The sequence below is a fragment of the Pseudopipra pipra genome, chromosome 8, assembly GCF_036250125.1.
Source record: "Pseudopipra pipra isolate bDixPip1 chromosome 8, bDixPip1.hap1, whole genome shotgun sequence".
Classification (NCBI taxonomy): Eukaryota; Metazoa; Chordata; class Aves; order Passeriformes; family Pipridae; genus Pseudopipra; species Pseudopipra pipra.
The window spans coordinates 7,250,408-7,270,884 of NC_087556.1; the positions used below are offsets into that span (position 1 = coordinate 7,250,408).

At 36.3% G+C, this 20,477-nt stretch overlaps 1 protein-coding gene across 1 annotated transcript in view; it reads left to right on the top strand.

The window, feature by feature from the left end:
• The window catches only part of CCDC6 (coiled-coil domain containing 6), a 51,144-nt gene that overhangs the window by 23,218 nt on the left and 7,449 nt on the right, over window positions 1–20,477 (top strand). Inside the window, exons 3-8 of the mRNA XM_064662422.1 lie at window positions 4,332–4,460; window positions 8,832–8,935; window positions 10,615–10,775; window positions 12,846–13,002; window positions 16,241–16,341; window positions 19,921–20,045. Of these exons, the coding sequence (XP_064518492.1) occupies window positions 4,332–4,460; window positions 8,832–8,935; window positions 10,615–10,775; window positions 12,846–13,002; window positions 16,241–16,341; window positions 19,921–20,045 (777 nt within the window). The remainder of the gene's footprint in view (window positions 1–4,331; window positions 4,461–8,831; window positions 8,936–10,614; window positions 10,776–12,845; window positions 13,003–16,240; window positions 16,342–19,920; window positions 20,046–20,477) is intronic.

Consider the following 20,477-nt stretch of genomic DNA (forward strand, 5'->3'; position numbering starts at 1 on the left):
TTGTAAGAAATTTGTTTTGAAACCTTTTACTATATGCCAGACTGAGTCTAAACATACATAGTAGCACAGAAAAGAAGGTATTTTCTCTGGAATATTGCTGTCTTCCTGGTGCCATACCACTGCTGGATAATATCTCTTTATAACTGTCTGGCATCAGCTTTCCCTGCCTCTGCAAGCCAGATGAATAAATGTACAATTTTATTAGATAAATTTCCTTTGTTTAGCATAATTACTAATTTTCTAGGCTGAATGCTGAAGGGATGAAGGAACACATGTATCTCAACAGAGGTTTTGGAGTAAACAAAAGCTTTTAATCACATACATCCCTCATAAAGTTCTTGTAAGCCTTATATACATTTACTGTATATTCCCATGTGCTTCCTGTAATTATATTTTTGTTTACCTGATGAAGTCTCTGGAAAGCTGGAACAATATTTTTAAGGCATCCTTGATCCTTAGTCATTCTAGAATGGTATATTTTGCAGAATATCATTAGGAGCGTTTTGATGCAGACTCTGTTCTTGCAGCTGTGGACGTGGACATGTTGAGTTGCTGTTTTGAATTTTAAAGTAGTATATCTTGAAAATTTATCTTTTGTGAAACAGGGCTACTCCAAAGAGTAATATTGTTTGATCTTATGAAGCCAATCTTTAAATTGTTAAACAGTCCTTTTCAAAATTGAATTCAGATTTTTTTTTTTAATACTCTTGTATTTTTGGAAGTGCAAATTGTTGCAAGTATCTGTCCTTGAAAGTAAGATCTTACAACATACTAAGATAATAGCATAATGTGTAGTCAGGCAGATTTAAGTAATTGGGTGTCTGTACAGAAATTTTTCTTGTGCAAGTCTGATTCTTGACAATTCTTTAAAAAATGATAAGTCTGTAAACATAAGCTATTACCCTTCCTGCTCTCCAGAATACGATGTGTCAGCTCAAGGATGCAAATGGGATTGTGCGGAATAAACAGTCAGCTCATCTATCATTTATTTGATGAACATCTGGACATAAAGAGAAGGCAAACTGCTGATACAAATTTGTTAATAAATAGGACTTTCAGGATGCAGCAGAGGAGGAATTGGACAACTTCTGAGGGCCCGGAGTACTGAAAATAGACTGTTCAGCCCAATGTACAAGGTCGTAGTCTGGGGGATAAATGAGGGTTGTTTTTTAAGGGGGGAGCTTCATCCATTGGCTCCATTACTTCATAAAAATACTTTCTGCAGTCCCAGAAGTAAGCCAGTACAGTAAGGAATTAAGGTAAATGTGGTCCTACATTGTATCAGGACACCTGTTTCTGTAGAGAGAGAAGGGTATTACTGTAGTTGGACAGGACTGAATTGAACTAACACATGCACTCCTGCTGAGCTTTGTATTTGATAGCCCCATTCTCACTTCAAACTGTTAGCTGCCTCTCTTGCAACAAACTCATCTCTAACCTTGCTTAGCTGAAAATTCTCCTTCAGTTTTCATATGCAGTTCAAGGGCTGTTGTCATCAAGGTGACATTTTCTAACACATTTTTCCTTCTCTTTATCTGGTTGCCATAGGTGTATCTGTAAACAGTTGTTACTATAATTGCACGTAATTAAAAACAGCTTGAAAATACTCTCTTACTTTAATAAGTAAAATAAATGCTATCCACTGGTGTTTTACCAGTGGATAATTTTACATTGTTAGCAATTCTGTTTTTCAGCATTAGGGGTTCAGCATTAACTGTGTTTTGTTTGTCTTGGTTTGTTTTTGTGATCAAAGAAAATTAAAGGGAAAAATTTTCGTATACAATTATGAGTGACAGACACCACTCATATGTATTTTGGAGTGTGTTATTAGTATTTTTCTCTCACCATGAAAAACAAAGCCAAAGGGTGAAGGGGAGTAGTATAATAAAGTAGGTTCAGTGTCCAAGAGGGTTTTCGTGTTATAATCCCTTTAGCACTGAAGGGGAGAGTGATCGTGGGCTTCTTTTCATTCTCAGTTACTTTCTAATCAGAATAGAGGATATTCCTGTAGTAGATCTCCCCTGGCTTGACTTGGTGGCTTTCTGACCAGCTGGAATGTTCCTTTGCCTGCAGTATATTCACACTCCCAGTAGGATTTAGTAGATCCTACACAGAAGCTGCAGATCTAACGAATAAGTCTCATCAGTTCCCATGTGATGGAAATTTCAGTAGGTTTTAAAAGAAATATTTTGACAAACAAGATATTTGCAAGATATTGCAGCTCAATTTGTTTTAAATAACACAGTAGCTGCACATGCATGAAGCACACTAGAGCAAGAAATGGTGTGTGTTACTAAGCTGGTTTGAGGTGACTGTGTGATCTTCCCAACTCATGGACTGATGGAATTGCCAGCAGTCCCCAACCACACACTCTCTATTCACAGCACCTGGCTCTGGGCTGAGCAAGAGATTCTGGCTCTGTGCCTTTTCACACAGTTCAATTTGCTGGCTGAATACAAGCTGATTGCAGCAATTGGATTTGGTCTCAATTTAGGGATAAAAAAAAAAGGTTTAGCTTTTTTAATGAAGGAAAATGAGGATTGAAGGAAGTGCAGTCAGTACCTTGAGACAGGTGGTAATCCATGGGCTGTCTGCTCCTTGGGCTCCTTGGCTGTCTTCAGTCTCAGCTTGTCACTGCTGTGTAGGGATGGGGAAGGAAAGGAGAGGGGCTTATGGAGCTCTAAGGTGAAATAATGACTTTTCGTAGTAGACCTTTTTTTTTTTTCCAACCAAGCTTAACTCCAATACTGAAGTAAGAAACTTCAAGATTTAGTTATCAAACAACACTCAGATCTCACTTAGCAGTCCTGTATATTCTCACATAAGGAATTAAATGCTTTTATTTCCAACTAGACAGTTTAACAAAGCTCCCTAACCATTTGGTCAAGAGCTGCCATGATAGTCTCAGTGATTGTCATGTTGGAGTCTGGGTGGCTTCCTCAAGTAAGGGAACTTCAGTAAGTGTCAGGGGATTTAGAAAATATACTGTAATTTAGTAAGTGAAAGAAATAAATCTCATTTACTTTCTAACTAATATTTTCTATTCTAAGAATTTTCTATTCTGGTGTTTATTTTAATTTGTGAAAAATAAAATCTGAAGATCAATAAGGCCTGGAAACACAGTTTAAGTCCAAACTTCTCCCACATGTATGTTGCCAAGTAGTTGCTGTCTGCCTTGTGCTCTTTCCACACAAGCCTTTTGGCTCTAATCTCTCTGCCAGACTGCACTTCACAGACCATTTTGTCTCTAAGTAGCAGCAAAAGGAACTGAATTAACAAACTAGTAATTTTAGCTTGTTTTAAAATCAAAGTATGTTACTTCACGTCCAGCAACCTTGACTTGTGTCCATGACTGCAAGGTATCTCTCTATTTCCTCAGATTTTCCTCTCACATTTAAACACTATGATCTTACAAATTGTTATGCGATAGCCAGAAGAACTGGCATAGCAAATAAGCAGGTGGAAAAAGGTGCAATTTTCAGTGGATGGTCAGAACACAATGTAATTACACCATTGTCTTTTGGTGACATTTGCTTTTTCCTGACTCAGATTCACGTGTTCATACCATGGTGCCAGACACACTGTTTTACCCACAGGAAGACTTGGATCCCTGTCTCAGAGGGATTTTATTGTGATTTTGACTTTATTGTTAAAAGTGACTCTACTCCAACCATCATTTATCTTAAAATGGAGGAGGGCTTTTTATTTCCATCTACTTGACAGTAAAGATTTTTTTTCATTGGATGAAAAAACAATTCCCCTGAGTGTTAAGAAAATTTATAACATTGAAATGACCAGTATTTCTATGTCATCAAAATATTTTGATTCTTGATAGCACAGGGATATAAATTAGAAATTCCTTTTGTTGATTTTAAACTTGCTACACAGCAATTTCAGTAGTACGGCTTCAGTCATAATTTTAAGCTTTCAGCTGCCTGGGAGAAAAGTGCTAAGACCTGCATTTTATACTTTAGGTGCTCTTGAGATGATACATTTAGAATAAAATTAACGCTTTTGTTAACATTATGATAGATTTTTTTACTTCTAAGATGTCTGTAATACATTATATATAGCATATAAAATAATCTATTTTGATTTAACTTAATTCAGTAATTGGAAATGTACTTCAATCTGCTTTGTAAATATGCAGCACACTTCCTTTTTGAAGGGCTCTTGGGTGGGTTGTGCATTTTGAAGTCTTTTGAGAAGTCTTATCTGTAGAGAATTTAACATGAAGTAAGAATAAATGTGTAAATAGACATATAAAAGGTGCCTAAGTTCATACTTCTATTTGTGTGTTTAAAATATTTGCATGTCTCCTAAATTTTTAGCTGCAACATGAGAAAGCTGAACTGGAGCAGCATTTAGAGCAGGAACAGGAATTTCAAGTGAACAAACTGATGAAGAAGATTAAAAAACTGGAAAATGATACAATTTCGAAGCAGCTCACCCTGGAGCAGGTAATTCCTTCCTTTCAGAATTATAAGACTGAGAAGAAAACAAATACTTCTTTGTATTAGATTTGACTTAATTTTTTAAGTATATAAGAAACTGGGCAATATCAAGAATATAGAAAAGTCAGTAGTTTTACTTTCAAAGCAGTAATCAGTAACGTAATTCATTATGCAAAACTTTGATTACTTTTTTTTCATGGCCATTATAACTTTCAATAGCCTTTCTGCAGGCCTTCATGTCTGCTGGACAGCAGTGAGTTTTGCAAATGCAACTTTTTTGTAAATAATGCACTGTCACTTCTGATGGTGGTTAAGCACAGCAGTGAACACTCTGTGTGGTCTAGTTGTGCTCCAGGTCACCTTATTGTGGCAGCTTGGAGAGCACAGGACTCAAACTGGGAGATGTCAGCTGTGTGTGTTCTTCAAGAGATTTGACTACATCCAAGGCCCCTTCTCCCCAGACAGTCCTGAAGATTGCAGAGATAAAACACCACTTGTTTTAGTCATGTTTCAACTGGAATTTTAGACATTATGTCTAATTTTAGGCATGTGCATCAGAGCATCTCAGTGGTGTTAATAGGAGACCTTTTGACTTAAAAGGCAAACTGATGAAACCTATAGGCTTGTTAAAGAACTTCAGATTATTCTGAGATGTGGAGGTCCAGCAATCCGAGTGGTGTAAATCTAGTGCATTATTTCTGTGATTTCTTTTGCTGTGGAACTTTTTCGTTGCTGGTAATCCGAATTTCTACCAGTTTTGTATGGTATCCTATATCTGTTGGCATGGATAAATTAATTAATGGCTATGTAAATGATCAAATGGGTTTTCTTGATTCTTAGTGCTAACATTCTGTATGAAGAGACCTATGGAACAAATCGAAAAATAGAAAGGTAGGAAGATGTAGTTGCCAGCAAATCCATAACCAGCATGGAAATTATCATGAGATTGAAATAACTCTCTTAGCCACAAGGTGGTGGTGGCCACCATTTAATCCAAATGCAAAGTCAGCTTAACATGCTAGGCTGTTGTCATCTTTGAACATGAGCCACAGCTGAAATCTTAATGGTATTTATTTTTGTATCATTGTTCCGGGCAGACAGACTTGTGAAATCATAAAATTTGAAACTTGCTGCTACATTTAAATATCAATGATATATTGTTCAAAAAGCATAGATGCACGAAGGTCTTTCTCTCAAATATCTGACCTTAAAGACTTACTTTGTTTGTGAAGATGTTAAATTTGGCTGTCAGTCTTGCTTTGAAATTCCTTGTGTGTGTATATGTAATGCAACATCTGCCTTTGTTTCCTCTCACTGTAAGGTCTCATAAATCTCAAGTTACTTTGAACTTCACCATGCTTTCTTCCCTTGCACAAATAACAAAAGTTTATTGTGCTAATTAACGAGCTGAAGCAGCAGCCTTTGGTGCTGTACTTACCAAGAAGCAACCACAAGTTGTGAGCAGAGCCATGTTGCCTTTATGGGCAACACACAGGGAATTAGGAGAGATTGTCACCACACTTCCACATAACCTTTGGAACACCTGTTAAACAGGGCTTGGAAGGAGGACTTCAACAATGCTCTGAACTGGGCTGCAGTACTAGATCTGTCACCAATCAGTGAGCAAATAATTAGGACATATGTTCACTAAACTGTTATTCTTAAAATAGAGAACATCTGTGCTTTGTCTCCTTTGCTTTTTTTCATCTGAACTGCTTATGCCACAGGTGATCAATAGGTTGTAGCAGTAGTGGTTGCATAGAATGTTATTCCTTAATAAAAAATGTAATTGGATCTTAGGGTTCAAATGTGACCTGAAATAATTTGGCAGCTTGAAGTCAGCAGAACATTCTTCTCTGAAGGGTAATGGTGGAGAAATTTGCAACATGTGACTGTTTCATTAACTGAATGGCTCAGTTAAAATGAGCAATAATGTTCTGTGTGCAGTTCAGTGCCTTGATAGGAAATAAATAGCTGTCAGTTTTGTCCTACAGAGGCCAAGTGTTTGTAGTCTTGCTGTTACTATTTTTAAGTGCTTTTCTAATTCATACAGTATAGTGAGAAACTAGAATGGATGCAGCTAGGAGATGAAAAATAAGAACTAAACTGCTAATAGTCATCTCCTGTGTCTTCTTTGAAAGGAGAACAACATGAAATGTGTAAAATCTTCTGGAAAGATTTTCTTGGAGAGCAGCAGAAAATTAAAACTACAAAGGGGAAGGGACAGACAAGAAGCAGAGAAGTTAAATTTGGTGTAGTGGGCTTAGGCAGAGATCAGCATATTCAACTGTCATTGATTTGGAAGATCTACATTTCAGGAAGGAACAGTTGTGCTTGTTAATCAGTTGTCAAGAAAATTGAAAATCAATAATCCAGGAATACACAGTCAATGGATATTTTAGCTGTATTTTAAAGTAAAGTAAGTGCATGTGTGAAAGAGAGGTGAAAAGAAACATAATTGAGTGTCAGGAAGGTTAAATGGAATTTTTCCTCTGAAGGGAAGGTTAATGAAAAAGCAAGTAATACTTCCTTGTTTCCCTGTTCGAATGGTAAAAATTAAATGATGTTTGATTGGAATGTGACTTTGAACCCATGTGGAATGACATTAGTATTGCAAGAGCTGCTGGCTTGGTCCTGAGGTATAATCCCATCCTGCTCATTGTAGTTCAGACTATTATCATGTTTTTCAAATACTGTCACATTTTTAACAGATTCATTGACTGGAGTACGTTTCAAAGTACACCTGAAACTATCCAGTACGAAGCCAAATACACCAGTTCTCTGAACTCACAGCTCTGATTAGGATGCTGCAGTTGCATCTTCTGTAGGTTCAGTTCAAGGTGTTCATCCTCAGAGCTTTAATATCCTCACACTGGGAGGCACTGGGACAACACTCAAAATCAGGAAAGGAAGATACCTGTTTCTAGTATGTTTTCATATTGCTGAAAGTGTGGAATTTTAGATCTGTTTCACAACCTGGTTTCTTTGGTGTTTCATCAGAGCAGCTTTCAGGACACAACACAAAGCTTATTTGAATATTGTTGCCAATGATTCGACTTTGCCATTGTGCACACTCACCCTACATGCAGATTTATAATTAATGGACTCCACTGCCTTGGTGATGGTTGCTATAATACTAAATGTAATCTTAAATTTTTCAAAACCACGGTTATAAATAATTTACTCTGTCTTCAAATTCTAGTGTGCTGCTCTTCCTACAATTAAAAGAAATTAATTTCTTTTCACCTCTATGTTTTTGTGGGTTTGTTTGTTGCTAGATCAATAACACAGTAGTAAACAGTTAAAGAGGGTGAGTCTAAACCATGCTGCGTTGAAATTATGCAAAAACCATTACTGCAGTGGTCATGATCTGCATTCAAACTTTTTTCATTCAAAGATTTGCTAACCAGTGTTTCTTTTTCTAGTTATGATCCCTATTACTCATCAATATTATGTCTATTTCTACTTACAGTCACTAATTCCTCTAAACTTTAAAAAAGAAAGTTGTTCATTCGTTAAACTTGCACTGTTACCTGAAGTGCTTAAGTTCATGTTTGGTTTGGGTTTCTCAGTATGAATTTAGTGGTTAGCACAGAGCCCTTACAGATTTAGATGCTGTAATAGCCCTTCACCCAGTGATGCTGTAAATGTGCGAGGAAATCCCTTAATCTGTTTTCAGTCTTTCCATTTTCTAATGTGAGATTATTTGCCCATCAGAAAAGTGGTACTAAGTCCTGACTGGGAAAAATGCCTCTATGCTATTTCCACCTGTGTTGATCTGTTCCCAAATATTTCATTATTGCTAACTTTTTGAGTTCAGCTACATTGTTACTGAATAAGATCATCTGTGCCTCTTAATATTCTCCTGTATTATTAATACTTGCATTGTATTTCTACTTAAGCACTAATAATAGATTTCTTCATGTATGGTGTTATTATAACTTATAGTAGAATGTCCTACATTATGTCTTCTTATATTAACTTATAGTAGAATCAAGAATGTTTGTTCACACAGTGACTGAACATAAGTAATGTCAAGTTAAGCTTTTACTTTTATGAAGCCTTTGCCAGGAGGATAGAACTGCATTTGTTTTCCTAATAAGAATTGATACAGTTCACATAATTTTTTCTTTACTATTTTTATGTCATTCCTTTATCTGACACAAGGCAAACACGGCTTCTCTTCCATGACAACTGTGAAACTACTGAATCTCTTGATTTTTCACTGGCTCTGTGACCAGTGCATTGTGCCTGAATTTTGTCTCTTCTTCCCCTTGCTGTTGTAGAGCATTATTTAAAATGCAGTTTTTAGAGCAGGGATCTCTCCTGACAAAAAATACATGCCCATCATTTTCATTAATTGTTTTTCCTGTCCAGCTAAGACGTGAGAAGATTGACCTTGAAAATACTTTGGAACAAGAACAAGAAGCACTAGTGAATCGTCTCTGGAAGAGAATGGATAAACTTGAAGCAGAAAAACGGTTTGTCATGTTGCAGTACACTTGTTACTATGGGAGAGATTTTTAATACATAATGTTCTGGATTAATTATGTTTCTTTCTGTCCCATAAGAGTTGTTTGATCTGTGAAACCCTGGAAGTTACAGCAGTTGTAAAGCTCCTTGTTTGCATGATAACACATAATTGATTGCTTAAAGTAGTTAAAGATAAATAGTATAAGAAATTACCTGGGAAAGCATGAAGGAATTTACTGAATTATTTCAACTGCTCATAGCCTTTTTCTAAAGCTTCAGGTATGTGGTCAGCTTTAGTTTCATAGTATTTTACTGTATTTGTTTTATGAAAGGCTCTGTTTTTTCCCTATCTGTTCAAAGAAAACTTCAGGTTTTTCTCAGTGGTGTGCACCCATGTCATTGAGACTTCTCACTGCTTCTTTAGTAGAAATTAAGACAGTGACTCTTTATATTTCTGAGAAAGCTAAAATTAAAAGTATGTGTGAAAGCAACCATCTCTTTAATGTCATAATATAAGAACTGTGTTTTGGGAGGGAGTAGGGGAGAATAATGATTAATAATGATTAATAGCTTTTTTTTCCCCTACATATTTAAATACATTTATGTTAGTGTGACTCCCTGAATCTTGACTGGGGCCTCAAAAAACCCCTGATCCTAAGTGAAGAGCAGGTTTTGTAGTTTTATTTTACAGAGCCCCGCTCTGTGGAGGGTGCAGAGCTACATGTGATATTCAGCAGTGGTAAATCCATAGCAGGATGAGCCTTTGGTAGGATTTTTGTGTATATTAGATTTAAAGCCTTCTTCAAGGCAAACTATTTCTGGTTTAATTCATCTCAGACTGTGTGCCTTCATACAAGGAGCCATGGTGGATCAGACCTTGCTTTAGCACACTTTGTATGGTACATGTGAATACCACATCATGCAAAAAGTTATGCTTGCATAGTGCTGTCCCTGCTCTTTGGGGCAGAGTTGGGTCTGGCCAGTCAACATGTTCCCAGTAAAGAACAGTTTCATGCCTTCAGTCTGAAAAATTCTTCCTGTGTTAACTCCCAAACCCATCATTTAGAACATATAATATCTACCATGTGCGTATTTCATAAGAGAATTACATTACTCCTGAATTTACCATCAGTTATTCGAGGTATTTGAAACTATGACTATATGGAAAATCTTAATTCCTTGGAGATTAAAAAAAAAAAGGGGGGGAGACTGTTTGACTATCCTTCAGAAAATATTTGTGAAGTTTTTTCTTTTGGTAGTAGTGAAATGAGAAAAGCTTGTGTTTCACCACAGACATACTTTACTCATCATTAATCTTCACTGTGTGTTCTTTGTCTAAGAACTTAAATGTAAAAACTCAGATTTAACGAATTTGCTTAGCAAAAATTTTTTAAATAGGTAGCACTTGAGTATAAAACTGAGATAACAACATATAATCGAGAATTTGTTTTTCCTGAACTGTATGCAGAAGTATTTAGAAATGTCAATGTCTGGATATTTTACCTTTTTTTATTTTGAATTACAAAAGAAAACAATATAAATACTCCCAAATTTATCTCACCAAAACCAGTAGGTAAAATAAATCCTAAATACCTGTCAGAATCCTTGCAGTGGCTTTCTGAGAGATATAAGAGCTTTTTATTTTCATTAGAGTGGAAGGTAAGGTTTGAACTGTTTTTCCATATAGAATTTTGCAGGAGAAATTAGACCAGCCGGTATCTGCTCCACCATCACCCAGAGACATATCCATGGAAATAGACTCTCCGGAAAATATGATGAGACATATCAGGTTTTTAAAGAATGAAGTGGAGAGGTTAAAGAAACAACTGAGGGCTGCACAGCTACAGCGTGAGTAAACAACTTGTTTCAAATCTCATAAAGTTTGTTTAATGTAAGATTTTTATATGTTCTTTCTTGAGTTTGAATTTAAGCTAGAAGTGATAAAAAATAGGGCATGTTTGGATTAAAACATTTTTGCCCTGCCTTCCCAGAGAAGAAGCTGTGGCCCTGAGCACATGGGCTCAGCTGGCAGAAAGCTTCTTGCACCTTGCCATGAACTTTGTAATGCCAGTCCTTCGTTCCTTCATGCTGTATCTAGAATTTCTGTCTCATTTTTATCAGTTCTGCCTAGTTCCTAGTCAGTAGTGTTATATTGCAGTTGGTAAGCAGGTAGATACCTCACCACAGAGACAGAAAAATCCGTGTGAGTGCAGAACAAGCAACACTGTCCCCCTCTGGTGTGCTGATCTAGACAGGCCAACTGGGATATTTCAACCTCCATTTAGAGAAATCGCTTGCCAGAGGCAGTGGCCTTCCTCTAAGACAGACATGATGGATCAGGAGTGCTCTTTGCACAGACTTTGTGTGCCAGTTTGTGGTATTATTAATTTGTGGCTGTTAAAAGAAGATAAGGACAGCTAATCTTTGTACTTTCCAATTCTGCACTGCAACCTTCACTTACTGAAGTTCAGAACAAGAGCAAGGCCTTATGTTTAAAGTACTCTGTGTACAAATCTAGCCTAATTGATTTTATTTCAAGTATCCTCTATTATTTCTAAGTGGTTCCTTTTTGAATTACTGTGATTTAGAGTAAAAAAAATTGAAAGCATTGAAAGTCAAATTCTCACTGAAAATAAGATGTAGGTTTGAAAGTACTCTTTCCTTTTGTGAACAGGTTGAACAGTGCTGCAGTACGAATAGCAGTGCTGATAGGAATGATGGATGTGCCTGCAAGGCAGAAGATGAAACTGAAATAGTTTTCAGTTTGCTCTTTGCAATATGTGGTCATTAGAGATCCTCTAGTATTGTTCATAAATACTTAATGAAATCTTCTTACTGAAGTCTGATATTTGTGTTGCGTTTTTTATTTCCGAAGCACTTCTAGGAACTGTTTTGGTATAATAATATTTTAAAATAAGTGATACTGTTACATTTAGGAGGGGTATTTCCACAGAAGAGAGATAAATCACATGTTGTTCATAGTTTGGGAACAGTCTTGTAAGAGAGGAATATTCTTTTCATTGAAGGGTGCTGCATAAAGAAGTGATCACAAAACATGATGAAACATTTTTAAATATCAAGGATTTAACTTTAAACTTGATCAAACATTACAAAATCTCACAAAATACGTGTGTCAAGTCTTCATCGTTTGTTCCATTTTATATAAGTAACCTGTCACAATGCTTTGTAACTTTCCATAATTTGATTTTATCACTTTAAATAATCTGTGTTACCAGACAATTTAATTGATGTTTGCTGAACTTGTTTAGAATCGAAAATTCAAGTTGCCCTTTGATATAAAGAGTAAGCCTCTTGTTGACTTTTTATACCAAAATTTAATGTAATTTTAATATAAATATTTTAATATCGGTACATGTTTTGCTAGCCAGTTTCTGTGACAAAATGTGTAATTGAAAGAATGCTGTAGAATAAATGTAAAGTATCAATTTTAATACAAGTTTGAGTTTCAGAACTTATGCTTCCTCCTTTGAAATGAAAATATACCTTTAAAATAATTTCTTCTGTGTGTTGCAGGAAGACAACTGTAAATGTCCCTGTAAATGTGGAATAGCATTATTTTAAGGGAGCAGGAATCAGTATTTCTTCTTAATGGTTTTAGTCACATTATTTTCTTCATGATGTTTTGTCCTTTCTTTTCAAATTTAGGACTTTTTTGTTGTTGTTTTTGTTTGTTTGTGGAGGGTTTTTTACATTTTATTTCAAAAATTGCAGTCAAGCAATAGTTTGGTTTAGTAGTTACTGTTCTGAATTTGGCTTTGAGGTAATAACTTAGAGATGAAAATTTTGAGTGATCTATCCTGAGCAGTTCCTACACCCTCATCTTGAAGCATTGGCATAAAATTAAGCACACTGTGAAATTGAATTTTAATCAAATGTTAACACGATTTTGAATTTCAGATTCAGAGAAGATGGCACAATATTTAGAAGAGGAGAGGCATATGAGAGAAGAAAACTTGAGGCTTCAAAGAAAATTACAGAGGGAAATGGAACGTAGGGAAGCACTGTGCAGACAACTGTCAGAGAGTGAATCCAGCTTAGAAATGGACGATGAAAGGTTTGTATCTTTTAGCCACCCAGATCTGGCATTGACTTATTTATCAATACTGCTTTTAGAATATTATAGAATAAGCATAAAAATAACCTGTATGTGAGTTTAATATAAATATCAAATTTCAACATAGTCCTGAAATATTTTCAGTAGAATTGTATCAAAGTTGTGTAGAAATTGCGTTAGTTTTAACAGTGAGGAAGAAAATATTTGTACGTTATCAAAACACTTAATCTTCATGTATATTGAAATAAATACGGCTGTGGAGTTAAGAATCAGGATAATTTGATCATAGTAACTCTGTTTTGCCCCTAATTTGGTAATTGGAAGGAATTCTGTGAGGTAGAAACAATATCCTTACTTGGGCCTAATTCGTCCTTTGCAGAAAGTAAAGTATCTTCAGCCAAGTACAAACGGATACTGTGTAAAGCCTTGGAGAGAGGAAGCATTTCCAGAACTGTTGGTTTGTTCTTGATGTCCAAACCATAATATCCTTGATTTCTTTTTTTTTCTCTATTGCAGGCTGCTTGCTTGCACTGACCTTACAGATAATCCTGACTTTTGATGTTTTTTTACCATGCCTTTTAGTGTTTTCTCACCTCATAGTCATATGACAGTGTTGTATCTTGAAAGAGGATTTTAAGTACATTTTGAATAAAACATTCTTATTTCTTATCAAATGCTCCTTATTTTGTTGTATTATTTTACATTGTTTTGGATTTATAGAGGTCCTTCAGAATAAATAAAAAAATTACCCTGCGCTGTGTATTCTTCTGATACTGAGAGATTCTTGGGTCATCAGTGTATTTGTTATAATTTACCAGAAACAAAGTACCAGATATTTTGTGTCAAGGAGGTACCCTTAAAGTTCAAAGTAGTGTGTTCATTTTAATGAAATACTGTGGCAACTTGGCATATATTGGATTAGCATCCGGTGTTAAGACGTAGCGAATACTATACAAATTAAATTGTTAGAAAGACAGGATTCTGGTGTTTGAATATTTTTTTTATTAGCCTAATATTTTCTTCCAGTATTTACAATGTAATGGAAGTACAGTAAGAATCTAAATCTATGTGAATTACCAGTATTAATCTAAAATTGTAAAGTATCCTCATAATGTTTTTTGTCAAGCACTTGTAGGTAGCAGTAACCTATAAAATGCAGGAAAATTTGATTAACTATTCTGTACTTCTAAGAAATTAATTGTCAAGTTGATTTTTGTGGTACTAGAAAGGCTTGACAGAATAGCTCCAAAGCAGGTATTTGCAGTGTAAGTAATACAAAGCAAAAGGAAGGATGAGTCAGGCATCAGTGATTAGTCTTGGAAGCACTGTGTATACGAAACACTTTTGGAATTATGTGCAGTAATGATTTTAAAATGTAAATTTTTGTCAACTTACACCTTCCTAAAAATGGTGGTGTGGATCAGATATCCATTTTTTGAGTTGCATTCTGTTAGCTGATTATACTTATTGTTTGTAGATGGGGGTAGATGAAGATGCTATACTGACTGCAAAATACACAGCTCTCCCAAAACCTCTCCCTCCTGACTAGTGATAGCTTTGTTTTTTCAATCCTCCATCCTATTCTTCCTGAGACCAGGAAGTAAACTAACGGTGTGCTGCTGTTCCATATCACCTGATCCAAGTACTAGGATGACTTACAGAAAATTGCTTTTGTGTAGAGTACAAGGTGATGAAGTCACAAAGAAGCTGCCTTGCTGTAACACATGGACTTGTCTGCATTGCAAGGTCCTGTGTGTTGCAGAGGTAGCCCAGTCAGTTCAATTCCACCAACCTTGCCACTGGTAGCTCTTTAGAAAACTATGTTTAATTAAACCTTGATTTGTCAGTTGGTTAGTTTTGTGTTGTTCTCTATTGCAGCTACTTTTATTACCTGATCTACCCAAATTCAAACCGACTTTGATATCACTACAGTGTACTGCCTGTGCTAGGACATGTGGCTCAGTGACTGAATATGCTGGTTAGAAATCAGCAAGATGCAGTATCAAAACATGTTTCAAATAGTTTATGAACAGACCTCAAAGTAGTCGTTGTTGTAAGTTCCATCAGATAGGAGTATTTTTAATGCTGCTTCACGTTACTGGTTTTTTTCCCCCATGATTTGGACATAAATGCAACTCCCCAGAATTTCTGAGAACACAGTGGTAGAAGGGAGTCAAGTAACAGTCAAAGGGGTGTTAGTTAGCTAATTTTACCTGCTGCTTTGCTGTGTCCACTAAAGAAACACAGCTAAATCTAATATTATAAACCCAGGTGCACTGATTTGCAACCAGATGTGCAGGAGAAGGTGAGCAGGGGAGCATCTAATCTAGACAGCGACTGAAAAATCTAGGTGGAGAGTGCATAAGCAACTCAACCTGAAAGCTGCCAGCCTAGTGCTATGAAAAAAACCCAGAATTTCTTTTGAGATAAAAACAGTAAGTGGCAAGTAGGAGCAATTGGTATTATTTTTTATCTCCTTTTATATATCACTTAATGTCTGCGAAGAAGCTTCACTGTATTCAGTGAGTAAAGAACAAATAAATATCACTAAAGTTATTACAGGTGGGGAAAAATGCCTTGTCTGAGGTTCTAATCTGTTCAGTCTATCACAGTGAAATGTGGGAGGTGTCTTGCAACACAACCTGCAAATACCTTTAGTGATGGAAAGTCCTGGGTTGAAAATGTCTCTTTATTCCAGTGGCAAAAGGCAGGAAGAGCAAATGGTTAAATGTTGAGACCAGAGGGATTCAAGTAGGAAACTGGGCATGTTTTAAGGATATGGCTGATCGGCTGTTGGATCAAATTATTAGTACTTTAATGATTTTTTTTCCCCCTTTTCATGATTTCAGATTAGTGCTGAATGTCTTTTTGGAAGATACACTCCAGCCAGACAAGCTATTGAGTTCAATGTAGAAATGATGTATAAAGTGCAAGAATGTAGTATAGGTCAGTTTGGATGACATGGTTTATATCTCTCACCTTAATATGTACTATTCTGATCATATGGAACTTATATGGTTTTAACTGCAAATGCCTTAGGATAAGTCCAGCTGTTTTCACTGAAAGTTAAGCCAGTATCAGCAATGACAAGAGCTCCTGTCATGACTTCTAAAGGTGACTAGTCCTTCATTAATCTAATGTGATTCTTATGGGAATTGAAAAAAATCACAGTGAAACATTTACAACGTGGCACATTTTAAAAGGTTTGATCTAATTATTCTTTGCCTTTTTTTGTTAGATATTTTAATGAGATGTCTGCACAAGGATTAAGACCTCGCACTGTGTCCAGTCCTATCCCTTATACACCCTCACCAAGTTCTAGCAGACCTATATCACCTGGTAAATATTTAACCCAGTTTCTAAAATTATTGTATGCATCACATAGTAACGTGCCCTATTAATATATTTAGGTCAGTAGCCTTTCAAAGCTAGTTTGGAGAAAAAATCCTACATCATAAATGCAAGAATAGTTTTGCCTTCGGGGTCTCCTAGTGCAACATGTTTTGGGATGGTGAACAGATATTATATATTTCGGATTTGTGAACGGATGTTAAAGATCAGTGTAGCTGTCACACTTGAACTTTTATTTCTTTTTTACTCTCATTTGCTCTCTTGCTGTCTTTTTTTTTCCTCCCTCCCCCCCCAAGTTGCCCAACAGGACACATATAGGGTTTGATGATGAACTAGTAATGAGACTGCTGTTGTGTTCTGAATCAAAACTTCTTAGAGAAGTCTTGTCTTGAACGTGTTGGGAAAAAGTCAGTTTTCATTTCTCTTTAGTAGAGAAATGGCTTTTGTACTTCTGCTATTTTCTATTATTAAACAATAACTGTAAAATTAAGAGTTCTTGTCTCAGGTGCTTTTTATAATAGAGGCAAACAAACCTTTTCTGAGTTTCTAATTAGTGAATGTAAGTCAAAGGAAATGTATTTGTGTTACTAACACATTTATTGACTGAAATTTAAAAATCCCTTAAAATTGCACTTGGGCATTCATTAGATGTTGTTGGCTGTGAATGTTATATGGCAGTCACAAACTCACTTGTATGTAATGAAGTGAATCCTGTGTGCCCTGCTTTCCCAGGTTCACCTTTAGAACCTGCCGGACAGGGTCCCACACTGCAGGCAAGTGAGATGTGCTCTGTATTGACACATTCTGCAAGATAGGAATGAGACATTTTATTACACAGGTCTGCTAGAACATATAAAATGTCTTTAAATTGTTTTAATTTTCAAGGTTAGCTTTAGTTTTTCAAAGGATTCTCAATGGTTTTCATCCAGGTGTTGTAAAAGGAGCGAGTGTGTGTGAAAACTGGCTGTGGCCATAAGCTGTGCTACGGTGTTAGAGATGAGCATTATGATCACAAGTTTTCGGGAGAATTTTGCTCTTCTGCAGTGAGCCAAATCACTTGACTTTAAATGTTTTGCAATATATGTTACCAAGAAAGTGGCTTATCCGTTTCCTGTAAGTGGGTGTACAGAAATGCAGTCTTACCAACAGCTGCTCTGGGATGACCACTGCGGGCGTTTGTGGTTATCCACATGCAGGCTGCATAATAATGCAGAGTTCCACTGCACACTGTGTCTGCAGGCCACACAGTGGTTAAAATTGCAGCTGTGTGGGGGACAGATTAACTGGGAACTGACAGGCTTGCACCTTTGATTACTTAGCAATGCACCCTGTTTAGATGCTGGTGTGTCAGTGCAGGAGTACTCTGTTCCTACACTGGGACCGAAGCATGTTCCTTGTTCCCTGTGGACTTCCCATCAATAGTTGATACAAGAGTGCAATGTTCTAGTGGGAATTACATCCCACAGACAGGGGATGCTGAAACACAGTCTGAATCAGAGCTGAAAATAGCACAGCTGAAGTGGTAGTTTCTAACAGAGTTCACAAGTTTGGAAATTTTGGTAAATGTAAATGTTCCAGGCCAGCAGTTCTGCACAGGCAGCTGCATTACTCTCCTTTGCATCTGATAAATTAATATCCACAGCTGGGAAGTTTCAGACTTCAGAAAAATAGAAGCAGCAATTTGATAGAGAACTAATGAGATCAATAGGGAATTTTGTAGAGCTGTCTGGGATATATGAATGCAGTAATGGATGAAAACAAGTAGTTTTTGAGAGTACTTTGTATCCAAAGTAGCACAGTAAGACAATATCAAAAGCATCAGCACAGAATAATACAACAGTTGTATTTTGCATCAAGTAACTGTCTGACTTGGCATGTTTCATTTGGGAAATGATATGTCCAAATGTGTGGAAACAATTTGTGACTGGTTAGAAATGCTATAATTTCATATGGATAACTGATCAGGTTTAATGGTCAGATTCTGGCTTCTGATTCCCAGAGCCTTTTGTGCTTGGGATGCTACTTTTGAGGACTCTTTGAAGCTGAGATACTGCTGAGATTTCTAACACAGTGCATGGAACTTTGAAGACAGTGTAATTATTGCTACTCCTGGGCAGCTGGGGATTAGCTGGTCTAATTACTGGTTAGTCTTTAGTGAAGATAAACTGGTTTAGGCTTTGTAGCTGGGCTAGATAGAAATTTTGGGCTGTGGAGATGAGCTGCCTGTTTTCACATCTTTGTCTGCTGTGTAGACTTGCGTTTGTAAAGCTTGTGGAGGTGGATTGTCCCAAAGCAGTTCAAAATTGTTATGTTACAAAGGTTGACTTGAAGCATATATTTTGCCTTTTATTTCTAAAAATATTGCCTTTTATTCTAAAAATTTGCCTCTGACTTGCAACACATTGTCACCTCCCTGAATATTGTTTCTGTCCTTGTGCTTACAAAAATACTTGAATATAGCATAAATGCTCTACAGGCAATTAGATTGTGTAGTCAAAGCAGATTAATTTCGTTGTTACTCTGTAGTGGCAGTTATTCCATTGGAGTCACTCATAATTTGCACCAAACGTACATTGGGGACGTAACAGAATCAAACAGAATTAAAGGAAGCAAGAGGATTGTTTGCTTATATGACTTCATTAGTGATCTGAGGCTTGTTCTGTTTCCTCCCCAAGACCTTGTCTCATCTGTTGTAGGGACAAACAGACACCTGCAGTCAGGGATGGTGCTGGGTGTTGGTCCATGCTGTAGCTGCTGTGGCACTGTTCTCAAGTGTGAGAACTGTTAAATCCAGTGCTGTGTTATAAAAGTTTGAGACCTTCAGAAATTTTTATTGGTCATTATTCTCCAAAGCAGTTGCTTGTGTCTAATAGTAAACAACTCAGAAAAGTCCTGTCTCCTACCTTAGTGATAGTTTTGTCAGAAAGCAGAAGCAAGCTAAAGGTTTTGGAAAATGTGCTCTCTTGATAAATACTCAAACTGTTCAGAACACTTCAAGGTCTGAACTTGAAGCATTTAGCAGTTGCTGTTTCTGTATACCTTGGTTAGCTATACAAGTACTGTGCATTTTTATAACTGAGTTCTTACAGAAAGGAAATACTTAGCTGAAAGAATTAGATATTTACACTTCTGAATATTAGGCTTTCTTTAATGTGGATAAAATTAGTTATAATTTTAAATGTTGGTTGTTAGCCTAATCCAGCTAGTAACGTTTCCCAGGATGTTATTCAGGGAGCCATCTCCTCTGTGGAGAAATGGAATGCTGGATGGAAATAATTGTGAACTAAGCTACTAGGGGAGCCTTACACCATTTATCTTAAGTGAAAAGTTATGTTTAACATTGTGTAATGTATGTTTGAAACATATGGTAGTATGCTACAGGAAAAGAAAATCATTTCACATCACACTTTTCAGTATGATCAATATATCTTAGATGTCTAATCTGCAGGAGTTACCAGTTCTTAACCTATCATTGATTCAGAACCAAAAAATTTTAAAAACCCCCTCAGACTTTAGTTTTTAATATGAAACAAGAATGTTGATGTTACCTTGTTTTAACAATTTTAGGTCTGTCATATGCAAGTCACACAGTTGGTTTCACACCACCAACTTCACTGACTAGAGCTGGAATGTCTTACTACAATTCCCCAGGCCTTCATTTGCAACATATGGGACCATCCCATGGTATTACAGTAAGTATTTAAAATAGTAAATACTTATTACAATATAGTTTGCTTTTTTAAAGTTATGATTGCTTGTCCTTAAGCTTTTTTATGAAATATTTGTGTAAATGTTTGTTTTTGTCTCCTTACTCCGAGATATCTATTGCTGCTTTCTTCAACCCTGATTTTCCTCTTCACCCCTCAGAAACTGATTCTTTTTGGAGAACCTTATTTTCTGCAAAAGAATAGGATGTATTATCATCTTAAGGACAGTAATAGGTATCATCTTATGGATCAGCAGGCAGGGTGTGAAAAGTGATGTTCTAAGCTACTAAGCCTATCCCAGGAAGTAAAAACATTGCTTTCATTTTTCTCCTAGTCTCCACCATCTGACGGATGAGTCATCTGAGGTTGCTTCAAGCTCAGGTTTTCTTCAGGATGACACACAATGCTACCATCATG